This window comes from Magallana gigas, chromosome 6 (assembly GCF_963853765.1).
Source record: "Magallana gigas chromosome 6, xbMagGiga1.1, whole genome shotgun sequence".
Lineage (NCBI taxonomy): Eukaryota > Metazoa > Mollusca > Bivalvia > Ostreida > Ostreidae > Magallana > Magallana gigas.
The window spans coordinates 6,345,011-6,363,732 of NC_088858.1; the positions used below are offsets into that span (position 1 = coordinate 6,345,011).

The 18,722-nt window shown below is 35.3% G+C and overlaps 1 protein-coding gene across 4 annotated transcripts; it reads right to left on the reverse strand.

The window, feature by feature from the left end:
* Positions 1–1,494: 1,494 nt before the first annotated feature.
* Positions 1,495–16,817, reverse strand: LOC105318092 (coiled-coil domain-containing protein 171). Of its 4 annotated transcripts, none has more exons than XM_034462158.2 (32): positions 16,678–16,817; positions 16,163–16,297; positions 14,695–14,742; positions 13,354–13,522; positions 13,068–13,147; positions 12,772–12,946; positions 12,554–12,666; positions 12,339–12,427; positions 12,131–12,171; positions 11,948–12,042; positions 11,769–11,861; positions 11,369–11,668; positions 10,986–11,100; positions 10,677–10,783; positions 10,443–10,532; positions 10,172–10,333; positions 10,041–10,079; positions 9,721–9,888; positions 9,340–9,528; positions 8,699–9,212; positions 8,411–8,551; positions 7,997–8,211; positions 7,580–7,759; positions 6,879–7,070; positions 6,459–6,604; positions 6,133–6,187; positions 4,838–4,960; positions 4,443–4,589; positions 4,104–4,174; positions 3,725–3,811; positions 3,101–3,145; positions 1,495–2,237 (listed from the first exon to the last, which is right to left on the reverse strand). In XM_034462158.2, coding segments are annotated over exons 2-32 (4,116 nt in total). In that variant the 5' UTR covers positions 16,289–16,297; positions 16,678–16,817; the 3' UTR covers positions 1,495–2,236. The 4 variants fall into 4 exon arrangements, with proteins under 4 accessions (XP_034318049.2, XP_034318046.2, XP_034318048.2 ...); XM_034462155.2 differs by lacking the exon at positions 3,101–3,145 and adding an exon at positions 3,579–3,605; XM_034462157.2 differs by lacking the exons at positions 3,101–3,145; positions 14,695–14,742 and adding an exon at positions 3,579–3,605.
* Positions 16,818–18,722: the final 1,905 nt, after the last annotated feature.

An 18,722-nucleotide genomic window follows, 5' to 3' on the forward strand; every position in this document is an offset into this window, starting at 1 on the left:
AATTATTAACATTTTTTCTAACCTCACTAAAGGAGCATTCTGCAGAGACCATACCAACTGTCCTGCCACGCTCTTCTGCGATCAAACGCGCCATACCCCCTTACTTATAATTAAGGTGACTTATTTAAACATTAAATATATCTTTAAAAAATTCTAGGATGTAAATATTATTTTATTTCAAGTGGTGCGTTAGCAATTTTGTCCAGTGTATAATGAGACATGTGGATAACGAGTGACCATCAGAAATTCCATCTGTTTTCAAATTATTTTACTATCAGTAATAACAATAAATAATTATTAATTTTACTGCGATCTGTCAAACTGTTAAACGTGTTTAAAATGCACCCCTCCGCAAAACCCCCCCTAAAACCTTCAATATAAACTAAACGAGAGAGAGAGAGAGAGGGGGGGGGGGAGAGAGAGAGAGGCTGTCGATCTTCAGGACAATTAACCAGGTCTGTGACAAGCACATGCTACGCGGTGTACTTATACCATACGATCATCGGCAAAATATGAATACTTTACTTTACCCTTAAAATATAAAAAGATATTGATATCATTTTATGTGTGTTGAATATGAAGGTACTACACATATGTGTATCAGTTGCAAATTATAACGTTTGTACCCCCCCCCCCCCTCTTTTCCAGAATTTTTTTTACTGTCAAAGTTAACTGTATTTGACTTATATCAAGATATGGATGAAAGAAGATACCTCTAGTTTTGCGACAGAAAACGATTCAAAGTCAGTCAAATCTGGATGAGTTCATTGTTTTAAAATTATGAATGGTTAGATATTGCAACTACTATAATATTCAAACTTCCTAGATTCATAGATTTACATCCTAAATGTTTGCGATTTATCTTAAAACAATACTGCAAATTCCTAATAGTACGCAAGTACTTAATTCCGCGATCCCGCTGGTTTGTATCAAATAGCAAGAATGTAAAATCGTGAACGTGGAACTTTTCTCCTTATTTCTTATAGTTCTGAACTTTAAAAAAATAATGGCGAGATTTTAAAATCCGCGAAGGGTGCTTCTCGCAATTTTACGCAGATATTAATCCCTAGCGTTTAGTTAGGAATCTACAGTAAGTATACCTTAAATTAGCCAACAAGACCAGAACAGTACATGTAATTATAGGACACAGAAATAATGATAATTTACAGTAAATCCCAACCGCTGAACAGCAAATTAAACTATTCGGATGCATGACCAAGTTGTCCATTTGAATTTTTCCAGACCAGGAGCTACAGACCTGCAGCTAAACCTTTGATACTGCAGTTTCATCAATGTTTAAAGAGATGAATTTTTGTGGATTTAGTAATTCACACTTCAAAGATAAACAAATTTGTGGTTAAAGAATTTTATGATATTAATAAAATCTGTTGTCATGCACATTTGTATTTCATTTCATGGATCAGCTCTACGATGAAAACCAAAAAAATGATGAAACCGCTATAGTTGATAAAACACAAATATAAACACAAAGTAGTAAATCAAGTACTTTATTAAAACTCATACTTTAATGAAATAAAATAAAAATAAATTAGGACGGATAAGAAAGATACACAAAATGCTATCTCCATCAATATCAAATGAATAATTAAAAAATCAATCAATAAATAAATCGGTAAGAGATGTCATCGCCTAGTTAATGCATTGACTTTATCTAAAAATATATCCTATTTAGATACACTGTGTAATTGTAAATATGTGTTTTTCTATGTTTGGTGGTCATGTGAAGTAATGCAGTTTACAGACCCTTTCGCAGATGTACATTAGTTAATTCTATTCCAAATATACAATTTAAGGCAAAATACTACAATTCAATCAACAAACTTTCCATACACTGACTTATACATACATATACTCAGTCAACTGGACACACATATTTTTTTAATATCATGTATAACGTCTCAAACACTGGAACAATAGCACCACAGGTAAACCAACAGGTTACACATCACCATCACTCCCATCTCATCAACAAACTATCAATAAATGCTCTAAGAATGACTGTGGATTGTGGAATGGTTTGATTGGAATCACCTGATCAGATGAGTGAGTATATATTTGGTTTGTGTAGATACAAGTACATATCACAGTAGACGATGTGGAATGTTCACCCTGTAGAGTTATCTTCCTTGGTTGGCTACCTCCCGTGAGGCTCGAATGCTTTAGGTCGGATGTTGTTAGATCGACTGGATCTGACTGGAGTCTGGAACTTGGGAGACCTTGACAAGATGAAAAGACAGGTTATATGTAGTTATGATGTTTACAAATGATGATAGGCAAAGTTTTTTCTCATATCTCTCTATTCATTTCGTTAATTATGGTTGAATATCAATTGAATTGGTTATACAAAAATACACTAACATGCAAATTTAGAAAAAAACTAAACCATGCACATGATTAAAAACATACAATAAAGTTCATAGTAGAATACTGTATAAATGACAAAATATACATGTTCAAAAGGACTTTCAAGATGCATTTGCACATCTTGTTTCTTTTTATGAACTTCTACCTCATCCCTCAAATTAATCTTTTCATTCTTTTGTCACCTTAATTATGGCCAAGGAAAATCAAGATTGAAGGCTGCAAAACAAATCTAAACAACCAATGATCAATGACTTCGGTAACCACAATATCAGTAGTCTGATTAAAACCACCCTTTTCTTTTGCGTCTTTACACTCATCAGGTGAGTGAAAAAAGAGTGGTTTTAATCAGACTGGCTATCAGTATTACCGGTACTTGAGTCTTGGTTTTGCCAACAGGGGTCATCCAACACATAGCATACCAAAGTATCAGACAAGGGACTCAAGTAAATAAAGACATCTACGGTACATTTATGGGGACCTGCTGGCTTATATATCAAATGGGTTCATTACACCAATAAATTGAATTAATACTGTATCAATATCAAGCAAAAATTAGAGAGGACAATTTGAATGTACTGGCAGTTAAACTAACAACACACTTAGCATCAAAGAATGCAAAATCAACAATAAATTCTCCTGTCGTAAATAAAGTACATGCAACAACAAATGATCAAAACTCTAAAGGAAAACTTAAAATGAGAGAACTATTACTCACTACTGAAGATCACAAAGCGCAGGCAATCGAACCAAGTCTTCAGGACTACCGTAATGATATCAAAAAACAATGACTCAAAGCCCCACAATTTAATCATTTTTGTTGTTAATCAAATTAGCTTGCCTCATTATTGTTTTATTTGTACGTTTGCATTATGAGCACATTTGATTAATAAATACTAATAAATCACCAACACCATTAACATTACAGTATAAACACTGTAAGTACACACAAAGTACCGGTACTACTGTATGCACAGTACATTTTATTGGCTGTAAATTTCTACCACACACGTTATACAAAGAAGTTTATGGTAATGATAAACTTAATCAAACTATCAACGGTCTTATTACATGTACTAGTATTATTTACACACTTATTTGAGAAAAAATACTTTTATTTCATATTTTGTTAGCTACCCACAAATTGTTAAACACATGTAATGGCAGTAATTAATAGCTGTTTCAAAAACAAGTACCATTTTTGAATGAAGCGCTTGGCATCACTAAAAATGAAAATGACAGATTTCTTTCAAAATCAAAAAGACAAAAATATTGAAATGAAGTGAATGAGAAATCCGCAACAGCACACTTGAAATCTTGAGAGCATTTATAGTGTCTGTACCTTTCTGATCTCCTCAAAGAAGAATCCATTCTCTTGGATTTTGGTGTGGCTGCCTTTGGCATAGAAAAAGAGATTTCTGAGTCCTCTCTGAAATGTTCGAATGTAAAATCACTAAATAAATAAACATATTAAACAAATCTAAAACACCTGTAAAATCTCTCAGTAAATGTACCAGTAAAGATTTTTAGCAAAATATCATCTTAATCTTTAAAAATTTGTTTGATAAAATGTTGGGACCGTACAATATCAAAGTAAATATGTATGCATTGTATACATAGAAAAAGTTGTCCATTCATGTTACAATTTTTGTGTTTCAATTCTCATTAAATGAATACAATAAAGCTATTTGACATACATGTAGCAACAAAAAGAGCAATACCTAATTGGCAAGAAACTCTCAGATTGAGTCATGTCCATTTCTTTGTTATGATCTCTTGTAGGGATCTCAGCCTAGAACATTAAGAATAATACCATTGTTACAAATCACCATTATACAAATACACCTGACTTGGTGAAGTAATAATAACATACGTATAGAATATATTCATTTACATGTATTTCATAAAGATATTGAAAGTTCACAGTTCACATAATAACGTGCCTATCGCTAAAGTAGGACTGGCATGAATTAGGTTGGGCCAATTTCTCACGAAGATCTGTGGATTTTCTTATAAATGTATTTATTTCAGAATTTTTTATTACTTTGATGTATACTCACACTCTCGTCATACTCCCGTCGCACGGCATCGCTCAATTCTCGCTTGAGCGTGTTGATGTGCTGTTGGTGAGTATCAATCTCGTCCTCCAGAGATTTGATCTTACTAATGGCCTGGTTCTGGGTCTCCACAAAAGCTCCTACTAAATTCTGCAGAGGAGAATCTTATTATTTACTCTAAGTTTATCATCTTATATTGCTATTATCTGACTGTACAAAGATTATGACAATTTTGTCATTTTGCCCTACCCATATACAAACTGTACCAGGTATTTATCACAAATACTTATCAATATTTTTAAGCCCAAATTTAATTCAATTTTATCTCTAAAATAAGATTTTGTTGATTCAGACATCAACTTTCCAGTTATTAATTTTTCAGAAATCCTAGGACTCACCTGAGCAGCAATAAGCTCGGGTCCAGCTTTCCCAACATCACTGGGGATAAAATCAGCATTCAGTAACCGCTTAGTCCAGGAGAAATCAGTTACCCCCTTAGCCAGAGTCAACTCCTTCTTGGCCTAAAATAGATGACATTTACCGTAATCCGGTGAATATAATACGCACTTTTTTCCAAGCATTTTTAACCGTGAGAAAGGGGTGCGTATTATACATCCCTATAGGATTTGGACATATTTTTCCCTAGGTGAAGCACGGGATTTCGTACTACAGTATTATCTATGCTGTTCACAGACAAGACCGATACCCCGCTATACATCGTAACATTACTTCATTGCCAAATATATATTACTATTTAACCCTTAGGAAATCATTGTTATAGCATGTAATTAAAGAAAATGTATACTTTAAGTCTGTTAATAAATAAACTGTTTCAAAATGGCCTTTAAAAATTAAGTTGAACTGTCTATTCTTTATCTCCGTGTACGCCGCCATTACTGCTGTTATTAATAGAATGCGGGCTTGGATGGCCACGTGCTCTTTGAAAACAGCTTACACTTCATGTGGCTCATTTTTAACTATTTTCATGTAATGTTAATTGATCTATTGCAAATAATTATGAGTATAAATAATTCTATAACCTATTCCGGTAATTGAAGCCATTGTTATGCCCTCTACCGCTAACGCTTGACACCTTGGGTATCTCTAACACTCCCCTTAGGCTATAAGTGTACTATATACAACAACTATTTGTGCACATATTTTATTATGTTCCAGGGCTCTAATTGATCACTTTGATCGGAATTATTTAAGAATTTAATTAGGTCCATTATCTTCATACCTGTACACCGTCCGTTTTTTCACTACACAATTATATATATAACGCTTGTTAAAAGTAGTTGATTTTATTTACGGTAGAACATTTAATACTAGGTCTATTTAAAACATGATTATGAAATAAAGATATTACCGCGATGTATTAGTTACAATAAAATCAGTATCTAAGAAAATATTGTGTTTTTCTTATTTCCGGTATCGTATTCCTGCGATGAAGTTTCAAGCGTGCATACAAAGTATAACTGCTTTGTTGATACTCAGGATTACCGTTTGGTCAATTTTTTTGATGCGTATTATACATCCCAACAAGCTTTTTTCCACCACTTTCAGGTCCAAAGTGGGGGGTGCGTATTGTACACTACTGCGTATTATATTCACCGGATTACGGTATGTAGATTGCAGTGTAGGAGATTCAATCAGAAATTGTGATTCTCATTAAAACCAACAAAGCAAGTACCTGCTCCAGTGCTATTGTCACTGCTTTGAGATACTGAGCCAAAGTTTCTTTGTCTCTGAAATGGCAAAATTCATACGATCAAACACATTTAAAAAAAATGCAACCAATACATGTAGCAAGAGATTTTAGGTTTACCTTGTAGGTTCCTTGTTTTACATGAGTTAAAAATTCCACAATTCTGCCTTTTTGTATGAAATGATGAGAATATTAGTATGTACCGGTAATACATGTAGTTTCAAACCGTTAAAAAAAAATGCCACTGCAAAAAATAATAGCAAGAGGTGTTTCTAATAGAGAAACAATTCCTCATGATTAATTAGGCATACCTGGCTACGGTCCTGAGGGCCTTCTCGGCGTCGGCTATGTTGGTGAGGAAGGCTTTCTTCTCCCCCTCCAGAGATATCACCTGTCGATTCAGCTGCCGCAGGGTCTGCTCCTTCCTCTTCAGTTCCCCCTTTGTCTCTGTCAGTCCCTGGAAGATGACATATACATGTAGAATGTACTTGAAATAAAGTTTCTCAGCATCAATTTCATAGATCCAATAGAATATATTCCTGGTTTATTTCCTGTTAATACTGTGGTTCCTTTTTTCCCCCAGTGATTCAAGATGTCAAAATAGTAATGTTTAAAATACAAAATCATAAAAAGCTCAAGCCCATCTAAAGAATAAAGAGGTATACACAAACTGTTAGTATACTTAAACAAACTTGTTTATTATGTTGATTCACTGGTTCCCTGAGACTTACATGCACGGCCTCTGACAGGGTCTGTTCCTTCTCCATGCCCTCCGTGGTGTACAGGTCCAGTCTGAGGGTGATCTCCTCCAGCTGACGACTCTGCTCCACCAACAGCTGCTGGGCCTGCTGCTCCCGCTGTAGGGCGTTGTTCAGCTCCTGACACACGCTCTCAAACTTGTCAATGGACACATAGTCCAGGTCCTACCAACAAATACAGTTACTATTAAAGCCAACAAGAGGTATTATACAGGAAATCATATATTTCAAAAGGACTACAGTACACGTAAAACACAAAGTGAACATGCTTTTAATGTATTAAAGCTCATAGCAAAGCAAGTTTCATTTCCCCTAATCTTAACATTATTATATATGGGATGCTATATAAAAAAATGATATGCCATGATTTTTATAACATATACCGTACTTACAGAAAATATTGAAGAAGCAATATCAAACATTGCGTGATAAATGATTACTGACAACAAATAACTAGGTATCTATTACTTGTCTCTTATAAACTTTTCTGACAATTTGCACCAAAGCTTGTTTGCTAAGTTGAAGTAATTGTTTGTAATTGTAATTGTTTGATGTCATACTCTGACATCAAAATTCAATGACAAATACCGATTTATTCAATGTACCTCATAATAGCTAATGATTCAATTTATATTGCACAGGGCAGAAAAGAGGATATTTTCTATATTTTATACCTGTCCCTTGATGGTGCTGAGTTGGTCCTGGAGTTTCTCAATGTCTTCTTTCTGAGGGAGGTCAGAACACTCGTCCTTCATCCGGTTCAGTTCCAGAACAAGCTGACGTCTCTCCACCTCCACAGTGTGCAGTCGCTGAGTGAAGTCCAGAATGTGGGTCTGTAGGGCCCCCAACAACTCCTACATATAGCAAGCAACACTATTTATTACCATGCAGATAAATAAAACTAAAATATGTGTTGATAGTTTACTATTCATAAAACCTAGGAAATAAACTGATGTTTATGTATATTCCATTTTACCATTAAAACTGATTTTTACAGCAATACAATAGAGTTCTTTGCATGTTAATCCTGGGGGGAAAAATTGATGTCTTGTGTTTATTTTAGGAAAACAAATTAATTAAACCCCACACACCTGAGCTGGCACAATCTGCCCTTTCTGATCCACAGATTTACCCACACAAATCTTACTGAGGCCACGTCCAATGACCCTGACCAGAGAGTTACGGTCCCTGCCCCCTATGCCTGGGTGAGGAGAAACTCCCTCAAACTGTCGACACAGTTTGTCCACTAGCTTAGTGAAGGAATTCCGAGCAGCATTAACAACAGCCCTCATCTCGACTGGTGAAGCTGAAATAATGACATCAAAAAGTAAATCAAAGAACATGTGTTTAACTGACCTTATGAATCCATGACTGGTATATACAGTACATGTAGCTAATGTGGCATCTACATGCTAGTTTAAAGGTTATACCAGAGACCAGACAATTTGAAAATTTATGGTCTTCGTTGTGAAATTTATCACATATATGTTTTAGTGTGTCTGTACCTTTCTCTTTGCCTTTGACCTGGTCAGTGACCTCCAAAAGTTCAGACATGGATGTGGTCACTGCATTAAGAAGCTCACCACTGGACAACCATCGCAAGATGGAGCCATGCATCTCTGCAGTGTCTCTTTCTTCTCTATCACCTGAAATAATTCCTAAAGTAACCATTTGTTTTTGCTGAAGTATCAAGCATAATAAATCATTCATAACATGTGATACATTAGTATGTATCAACACAGTGCATATTCATATGAAGAGTGACTACTTGTACTGGTACTTTCAATGCTCACCTGGGAATGCTTTAGGTGTTGACTTTCTTCCTCCTGTGCACACAACAATTCCATTTTGATTTGAAATCACAGTATCATAAGTCACAAACATCCTGCTACAGTTCTGTCCAAAGTACCTGAGCCTGTTGGCCGCTAGAACAGCAACCACCCCAACCCTGAAAGTCAGCAGAGGATGGCGTTTGGCCGGTTTCTCCAGTTTACTGGGCTCTCCAGCAGCGGCCTTCATTTCTGCGCTTAGAGTGCTGACCAGAAGCTCCATTCTCTCCCTACAGAACTCCCAGTTTGACATCTGTTCCTCCAGCATGTTGCGCTGAATGGCCAGCAGAGAGGAGCGTGTGAAGGTGGGGTATAGGGCGCCAGCCAGGAGGCTGCATGTGGCCAGTAAGGCACGGTTCTGTCGCTGGGACTCCACTAGGTGGGTCCTTAGATCAGAACACTCAGTCTCCAGACCTTGCTGGACTGATCCCGTCATTCTGATCTTTTCCCAGGCCTGGTCAGCCATTGACTGACTTTTCTACAAAATAGAAATAACAGAAAGTACAGAATAACAAAGAGTTGAAATGTAGATAAGCAGCATTAACTGTTTGAGTTCATGTACTGAAAAATGATATTTTAGACTTGATTTCCCCTGTATGACTTACCTTTGATCTTGACTGAACCTCGGCCAGTAGTTGTGAGTAGTGAGCCTCAATCTCCTCTTTCTGTTTGTTCCAGGCAATTTCTCGTTCTTTGGTCAAAGCAGTGAGCTTGTTCAGCTGGTCCTCATGAGCTTTTTGCATGTCTTCTAGAGCATCTTCCTTCACCCTCAGAGCCTCCTCAAGATGTCTTATCTGTGAAAAATAATGAACAGAAAAAGAAATTACTCCTTAATTCATAATCTATATTTTTGTTTTCACAGGATAAAAATTTCATTGTCTCTTCACATTAAGCAGTTCATGATGATTTTTAATTAATTTATTAACCCTAACTGCATAGTACTATAAGGGTATTTTAAAACATAGGATGATTTTCCCTTTACTGACCTTTTCATCAGTCCTCTGTGATGAGGTCACTAGGTTACACATCTGTTCATACACCAGACTGGTGAGGTCCGCCCAGGTAAACTTATGGATGGAGGTGTCTTTGGGGGGTACCATCACCCGGCCCGCCAACAGACGCTGGTACATGCCGTGCAGGAATGCCAGCTTCTCCTGAACACAGACAACAACAAATTATAAAGTAATAATGTATCCATAATATGTACTCATACTGCATTAAGATCATGCTAGACAGCAGTATTTCAGTTACACGTAGATAAAATCAATTTTATTATTTTACCATAAAATTAAAACTTTTCCCTCACCTCATCATCAGCTTTATGCCTTTTAACCAACTTCATGATCTGTAAAAAAAATAAATTTTTAGATATGTTTACAAAACTAAGTAAACTACAGATTCGATAATAAATGTTCTTTGATATGATTCTCCTTTTACCTCCTCTGAGAGCTCCTGGACACGTCGTCGGTCTTTGGTGGAGTTACTGCTAGAACTCTGCAGGGTTATCCTCATCTTTGCCATGCCATTCTCCATCTCGGAATACTCCGATCTGACACGGTTCAACTCTTTGGCGGTCCTGGTGTAGTTCTTCTGGGCATCCTAGAGGGAAGAACAACAAAACAAAATTAGCTACCCATAACCATAGCTCTTTATGAATCTAAGGGAATGTATCTCCTAAGATTCAAGCTTTTTTTTCTACAGCACTGACCTCTAGAGCTTTGTCCTTGGCCCAAATCATCTCCTTACACTGGTCTATCTCTTTGTTCAGAGCATCACTGGATTTCTTCATTTTGCCAAGCTAGTGTAAAAAGAAATAAAATGATCATGTGGGGATTAAGATTACCGTACATTATAGGATATCCTGAAAGCTTCATTCAATACTTTATCTAAATCTATCAAGCCTGTAATACATGTACATATTAAATCTAACGCTGTGACTTACTTCCTCTGTTGTGTCATCTAGCCGTTTTTTGTACTCAGACAAGGTCACACGCAAAGTTTCCAGAACAGAGGAGGGAGCTGGAACACTCTTACCATCCTTCTTACTCTCTGTGAAATTGAAATATTTCCATCAAACATTATGTTACAAAGTTGCACTTTAATCATAGTTGTACATGCACACCCTGCATATGTGTATATCATAATGCATATTATAATAAAATAGAAAGCATTGGCATATATTAAGAAATTGTTTTACTGTTATGAAAATTTTACGCATGTGAGTAGGTACCAGAACATAAAGGTGTCTTACTTGAGGTGGAGGCCCTTTTGGGTTTCTCGTCTACTTGGAAGTTACTCAATAAGAGCTCTAGTTCTCTCATACTCCCTCCATATGTCTCCTCTAGATAGATCTGTCGCTTTTTGGCCTTAAAAGAATACTTTTTCTATATAGGCAGGACAAATAAATGAGTACCAGTAAGTCCAGTATCATACAAAGATTTCTGGAAGAAGCTTGTCCTGAAACAAACAAACTCTGCAACACTGCCTTTCTAAGGGTACATTTATTGGACTATTTCTACACTAATGACTTTCATATATCTCTCTATCTGATGTATCCTTACACTTAAAACTACATTTCTTGAAAACCTTACATTTGATTTCAATAATCATAAAACACAGTAACACTGCACTGACCTTGGACAGCTCGTCCTTCAGTTCGTTGAAGTTTTTCTGATGGACCTCTAGCTCCTTCGACAGGTTTCCTATGACATTTTTCTTGTTCTCCACCTCCGACGTCAGCTGTCGTTTGACGGAGCTGTACTCCTTTTCCACTTTGTCCAGCTTGGTGTTCACATCCTTGTTGTTCCTGCGCTCCTCCTCGTACGACTGCTCCAGTTCTCGGATCTGTCTGGTCAGCCTGTCTATAGCTTTATTGGCCTCATCATTGGCCGACTTCTCCACCTCCAGGGCTCCCTCTAGGTCCCTTACTCTTAACTAAAGAAAGACCAGCCAAATGATTGACAGAATCATTAGATAAGGAATACAAGTGAGAGGAAGAGTTACTATTCACGTCCATGACACGATTTACAAGTACCTGTATGATTTCTGAGTTGAATTTGGTTTCTAAATGAGCTGCTCTCTCTGCTTCAATATTTTCCTCTACAGTGCGAAGCCTCTGTAGTGAGATCTAAAAAACAAAATTACACAGAGATACAAAATGCAGATGTGTTTAAAACAAAGTTTTATCCCTAATGACTTTATTCTGATATTTACCTCTAAATCTTTTTTTAGTCTGTCTTCTCTTTCCTTGGCATACTCAATTTCTGTTAGTAACCTTCTCAGATTTTCTGTTTGATTTTTTCTTTCACCTAGGGGGAGATATTTTTAATGCATATTTATGAGATTTTATCAATTTTATATTGGTTATCATGTATTTACACTGGTCTATGTTCTTACTTTCTAGATCCTGAATCTTCTCAGTGAACTCTGATATGGCACTGGAAATAAGAAATACAATAGTTTTTCAGCTGCCCAATCGTAAGCATAAATTCATTGATACTTTTATTCTAAAGACTGGTACAGGTAATTATGGTATTTAAAATATCTGAATTTTATCCTTGGCTGTAATTTACCACTTTGTGAAGTTTTAACAAATATCAGTTACCTCTCATGTTGCATCACCAGTGAATCCAGCTTGTCTCTCTCTGCCCTCAGTATGTCCATCTCTGTGTGACATTTAGACACCGAGTGGTTCTGTCAGAGATACATGTAATACATGTCATGTATGGTCAACAAATTCAATAAAAGCATCTAAAATTGACTTGACAGTAAGTCATAATTCTTAAAATTAAAATTAGCGTAGATTAGTCTTGAACTTACTCTCTCTTCAATACTCTGCTTGAGTCGTGTCTCTGATTCTTTGGATCCCTGTTTTTCTACAGACAGTTGATGCTGAGCGTCTTGCAAGTCCCTTGTCAGCTCATTGACTTTGGCTGAAAAAATAAACTCTATTCAGCTACTTGCATAAAAAACCAAGTAAGAAAAATTATTATTTTATTCTGTATTAGGGTATTTGAACCAAAGAGAGAAAGACAAACCTTGCAGATGATCCTTGACTTCACTCAGCTCCGATTCCTTATCATACACTGCACTCCTCTGATGGTTCATTTCTCGCTGACATTTTGTGAGCTCAAACTCCAAGTTCTGTCGAGTGGCCTCCCCTTTCTCAAGCTGGGAACGAAGCTTGGCCAGCTGACTCTCCAGCTCAGAAATCTGGTGAAACAAAAACAACATATCACATCACTGCAAGCATGAAATTAGAAGAAAAACTTGCAACCTTACTTTATTGCTTAACATCACATAAACACATAATAATGTTAAACTAAATCCACACCTCTGCATTTGATCTGGTGGCTGCCTCTAGTCTTTCCTTTTCAACCCCATTCAACCTGCGACGTACTTGAGACAGAGATTCTACAACGATATAACATATGATATCTTAAACAAAGCATGCATATTTTCTCATACACAAGCTCAAATAGCCATTCCCCAATACAAGGATACTATTCACAGCCACTGAAAACAAAGTACATTGCCTAAGGTCCATTTTCAATGCTTGCAACACTGAAGTTAGAATAATTCTTCAGCCTATGAGACTAGTGTAAACTTGATTTACTGACCTTGTTCAGACTGAAGGTCAAGGTTGAGTTGTTTGACCTGTAGACGGAGTTGATTGTTCTCCAGCCTGTACTTGTTGATGTCATCATTTTGTAGCGGAGACCTGGAGAGCGACATCTTCCAGTCAGCGGTCACGTTTCTGTAATTGTTGGAGGTGTCCTCAGGCTTGGGCTACAAACAGTAACATTACACTAGATATCAATATAGAAAAACCGTGAAATCACAAAGCAGTATTAATTACCAAGATCATTCTCACAAGTAGACGCCTCCGCTTGTGTAAATCTTTCCTATTTTCCATCAAATCAATGGTTATTTTTTCCATGAAACTCATAAAATATCCAAGAATATACTAAATTAATGAAATCTACACATAAAAGTGAATGTCTGGGATTGGTAACAATAATTAATGTCTATCAACATTGTATTTGCAGAACTATTTGCATAGTTTGGGGTGCCATAGTTCAGTTTAATACACATTACTTATCAACAAATTTTGCTTTCAAAGTTCCTTATCAAATAAGATAACAAAATAAATGAATCCAGGTGTCAGTAAGTCAGCAAATCACATCCCTCTTATCATATCAATAAATTATGTACAACAAAAGATTTCACACCTGTACAGGTGTTTCAAATACCGACTTAATATTATTCAATCCACTCTGAGAATTCCAAACATTATTGACAAGCATTGGTTTTTCAAATCAGATTTTATTGCTTGAAAGCATTATATTTAGTTTTCAAAAATTGAAAAATAGCATGCAAGGATTCTGTAAAGCATTTAAAACATATGTAATTGTAGTAAACCAATTCAAAAAATTTAAGATAAACAGAAAGCAGAAAAAAGTAATACTTGATAGAACTCTGAATATCAAATCTAATGGTATGAAAATACATGTTTGATATTCTTACATGATGTGAAGCAGCTGACAAATAGTATATGCCAAAGAGGGAAGAATAAGCCCCCACCAAAAAGAATACTTATTACTCTCAATGCATGCATACATATACAGGGAGAAGAACACGGCCAGCAAAACAAAGATGCTGATGTCATGGTTTTATGAGATGCCCTCGAAAATGAATTCATTTTATACATATGTAACAAAAGTAGCTCCTTGTTCATAGTGTACATGTATAACTCATTGCAACACTGCCCAAATGTATAGAGCAAACAATGTTTAGAAGTTGCAGGCGGAGTCAAATTATAGCAAATTCACAATGTGATAAATACAAAACACTGATGGTGAAGCTTCAAAAAGAAATCCCTGTTCCCAAAGATTGCCAAGACAATATAATGAGATATCGTAAGCCACACAATAACACATGTACTAGTAACCACAACTTACCCGATGACCATGTACCCTACGCTTATAAGGATACAGGCCTCCCGTGTACTGTTCAAATATTGCATATTGCAAAGGTAAATTAATAATTAAATTAGAGCACACTTTCGTATCAGTTTATAACTGTATTTGAGTTATTATGCTGGTTCGTATAAAATTATTATTTAAATTGACAGGTAGTTGAGTATGGGTAACAAAAACATAGCAATACTTTCATCATTATTACAGGTAAGCAAATTTTGTATGTGAACAACAACTGAATAAAAAAATTCATGTCTTACTGAAAATTCTACTGTACATCCTTTAATGATATGAAATTTCAAAATTTCAAAGAGAAATCTTCTTCAAGATTCTTTGAGTGATATTCTTCTGTTTAGTTGTATCTTTTGTGCCAAAAAAAAATGACGAATCACAAACACTGCTTTAAAAATTCAATGAATGCTGAGGATCTGAGTCAAATCTACATAACTAGGTACTTCTGACAGTAACTCAAGGACCAAGAACGTCACAAATTAAATCCCCTGTATGGGTACTTGGCCTAACTAACCCCCCTCCCCCCCTTTAAAAAAATGTACAACAATGTCACATTTGAAGGCTAGTAAATTAAAAAGAATAAAGTTTTTAAAAATAAATAAATTTAAAAAATACATCAAACCAACAAACAAAAACTGCACATATTTACACTTTCAAGTGTAATTAAAATATATTTTTGTGAGGTTTGTGCAGAATTGTGTTCATCCGTCCAGACCAGATCTACCAGATCAATAAGTTGGTTGAGCACTCGATAGAAGATTATTGGAATAACATCATCTTTTCTCCGATCTTGTTTCAATGAAAGAATGTTAATTTTGGATCGAACCTAGGCTAGATAATTTCAAAGCAGTGTGTAGGGATGGGACGATCCACCGATGAGTCACGGTATTTATTTTGACGATATTTTGATTGATACATTTACCATTAATACAACGATACCTAAGCAACCTTTTTTTTATTTTCCAAAAATACCCGAGCTTCATATATAGTCTATTTTTAGTCCGCTCGCCTAATATGAAAGTACAAAGATGGCAGAATACCTAGTAAAGTTGTCAAAAATAAATCTGGAGTGTGGAAAACTTTTGGATAATACTTGTTTGTGAAAAAGTAGAGTATAGGAGACTAAAGTAATTTGTAAATTGTGCAATGCTCATTTTAAATATAATAAAATAACTTTGGACATGCAGTGTTAATACATCGATAGATTGAATAAATTTTAAACCCTTATTCATGTTTTTATTTAGTTGCAATGTATCGTGATATGTACTGTATAGGCTAAGTACAGTATCGTCCCAGCCCTAGCAGTGTGTGGTATCAAACCTTGCTATTTATCGGAATCATCTCCCTTCTAATCAGTTTGAGATTACATTTCTGTCATTAAATATAATGCTGTAGTGCAAATATATCATAATGATTTTTTTTATTTTCCAAAACCTACCAGTTGTTCATTAGAACTTGGAGATTCCTCTTCGTCAGCGTTCACACTCTCCTGAGAGACCCCATCTTGTTCATCCATGTCTCTCAACAGGTCAAAATCATTTGTAGAACTTTGTGGGTCTTCCATTTTATATTTCTAAATGCAAAACGTTGTTTTAAACCTTAATACTTGGTCGTGTACAGTGCATTACTGCAACACTTCTGCATGATTTGTTTGACAGGTTGCACGATCCAGAGTGTGAAATGGGATGCAACAATTTTTTTCAAAACTCATCAGCTTTTCTGAAAACATTGAATCTTTCACAAAATTTGAATAGACCTACACGCAACGATAAACAGCAAACAATAATTTGAAAGTAAATGAATTGTTTTGGTGATAAATGAATTGTACCGTTAGTATGTGAATAAGCGGCATAATCTATCTTTCAAATGCATGCATATAAAAATAATTTAGCAGCATGCATAATCAATCGTTATTTTAAACAGGAAAATATGGTTAATTGTTGGTAAATAAACCTTTTTCACGATGAAAATCTTAATTTAGGGCCTCCAGATCGCCATGTTGTTTACAAGTGCTGACACGGACAGATAAAAATTGTGGGCGTTGATTGGATAAAATTTAAATGTTTTTGTTGGCGCGAAAACATGTTTCAACAGCTGCAAACAAACAAATCTAACGTTCATATCGGCTTTTAACACATTCTTACTAATTTCGCCCAAGACATTTTTATCATTTCACATTTCAAACACCATTAATTTTTGTATTTGTAGGCACGCAACCCACTTTTTCGCAGCAAAATAGTGATTTATCAAGGAGTTGCCCCCTCCCCCCTTTTCGTAGACCATGTGAAATTCAATAATTAAAGTAAAAATAACTAAAAATTCATAGATGTACGCTCCATTATTTGCGGATGATTTTGGAAAGGTCCCTTTTTTGCTTGTCAATATATTTGCTGATTATAAAACGATGCTACGTGCCTGCATGTCTACCATGCATTTGAAGATGAATTATAAAATTTTGCCTAGCTTGAATCACAAAACTGTGAAAAATTTATTCATCTTAATTAGAACAGTGAAGTTTTGAAAATATAACATACAAAAGTGAGATTTTTGGGGTCATTTTCAAGTCGAACACATACTAAAAATATCTTTAAGTAATTAAGAAGAATCATATATATATGGCCATATCTAAGAAGAATGGGCTTGTAGACAGAACTCTTCCCAGGTGTGTGGAGGACCCTTAAACAGTTACAAAGAACTAAGTTTCAGAAGTACTAACAATGATCGACACACGAATTCATCAATAGGCCTAAATGTTAGTAGCATTACCAATAAGGGACATCCCTTCTCCCTCCCCCAATTGTTTGGTCCTATATATATAGTGACATATCAACATTTTTATTTCTATTGATTTAAAGAAAAAATCCATCATTTTAAAAGCTTTAAAGTTTTAAACACTGTCAGATAAAACGATCAAGCAATGGTATATATTTCTTCACTTTGCTATTTTTCGATATGTGTGAAAACATTAAAATTGGACATTTGTCTAGCTATCGAATATCAATTCAGATGAAAGCTAACAACCCCTCCCCAAAGACAGGTTTAGCTCCATGAATTTCGGAGTCGGAGGGGGTGTCAATATCGGCACTCGTATCTCTAAATAAGATATTCCGATCTTCAATCAGAATTCTTATTAGCTTTCCTTTTAGTATTTCATTTAGCCAAATAACCAACGTCTTTTCGGTGGTTGGATGAATGTGTATGGATGACAATTAATAAGCCAAATTCACACAAAAAATGAACTAAATATAATTTCACAGTTGATAAAACTATATAGGTTTCATTGGCGGATCCAGAGGGGGGGTTCCGGGGGTCGGAACCCCCCCTTTCTCTGGGACATATGAATTTTTTTGAAAACGTTTAATGCCTATTTAAAGACAATTTTTCCCATTTATAATAGAAATACTGTAATTATCTCAAATAAATGCTTTTAAAATTGCTTATTTAAATAATTTCGTATTACGTCCCATAATTTTTTTCTTATATAAAAAAAAACCCTATCGATTTTTTATCGAAATAAAGTACATTGTACTCCCCTTTAGCATCCGGTGTTTACTACACTGAGTAAACATGTGGAAAATTAAAGAAAAAATACATAAAATTAAGCAGTATCATAGATTTATAATAACATTTACAATGTATCTTCTACTCTATTTCTTTTTTTTTTAATCGAATATAGTTCGTACAGTTTTGAACTGACAAGCCATCGAGTAAAACGACTTAACGGTTCAAATACGAGTACACGCATTCGTTTTACTTTAAAAAGCCGCTTTCAAATGTATTGTTTAGTTAATTAACCTAAATAATTATAATAGATGAGTTTTACTTCGTTTCATACGAAAAATACAAAGAAAACTACATGACCCGCTTATGCGGGTTATGCTATTTTTCTGGAATGCTAGCTACCTTCATACCCACTTTTAAACACAAAAGAAAGCCTTTTTTGTTTTGTTTCCAAGAATAGGAAATTCTGTTACAAACATACCTTGTAAAGGGTTTAT

What these genes read in the sequence shown, in the direction of transcription:
- LOC105318092 (XM_034462155.2), bottom strand. Translation starts at nt 16,288, where the DNA reads ATGGAAGACCCACAAAGTTCTACAAATGATTTTGACCTGTTGAGAGAC. An exon ending in GGCAGATTGTGCCAGCTCAG is followed by an intron (nt 7,760 to 7,996) that starts GTGTGTGGGGTT and finishes TGCTATATGTAG; the next exon opens with GAGTTGTTGGGGGCCCTACA. An exon ending in GCCCTCAGGACCGTAGCCAG is followed by an intron (nt 6,188 to 6,458) that starts GTATGCCTAATT and finishes TTGCCATTTCAG; the next exon opens with AGACAAAGAAACTTTGGCTC.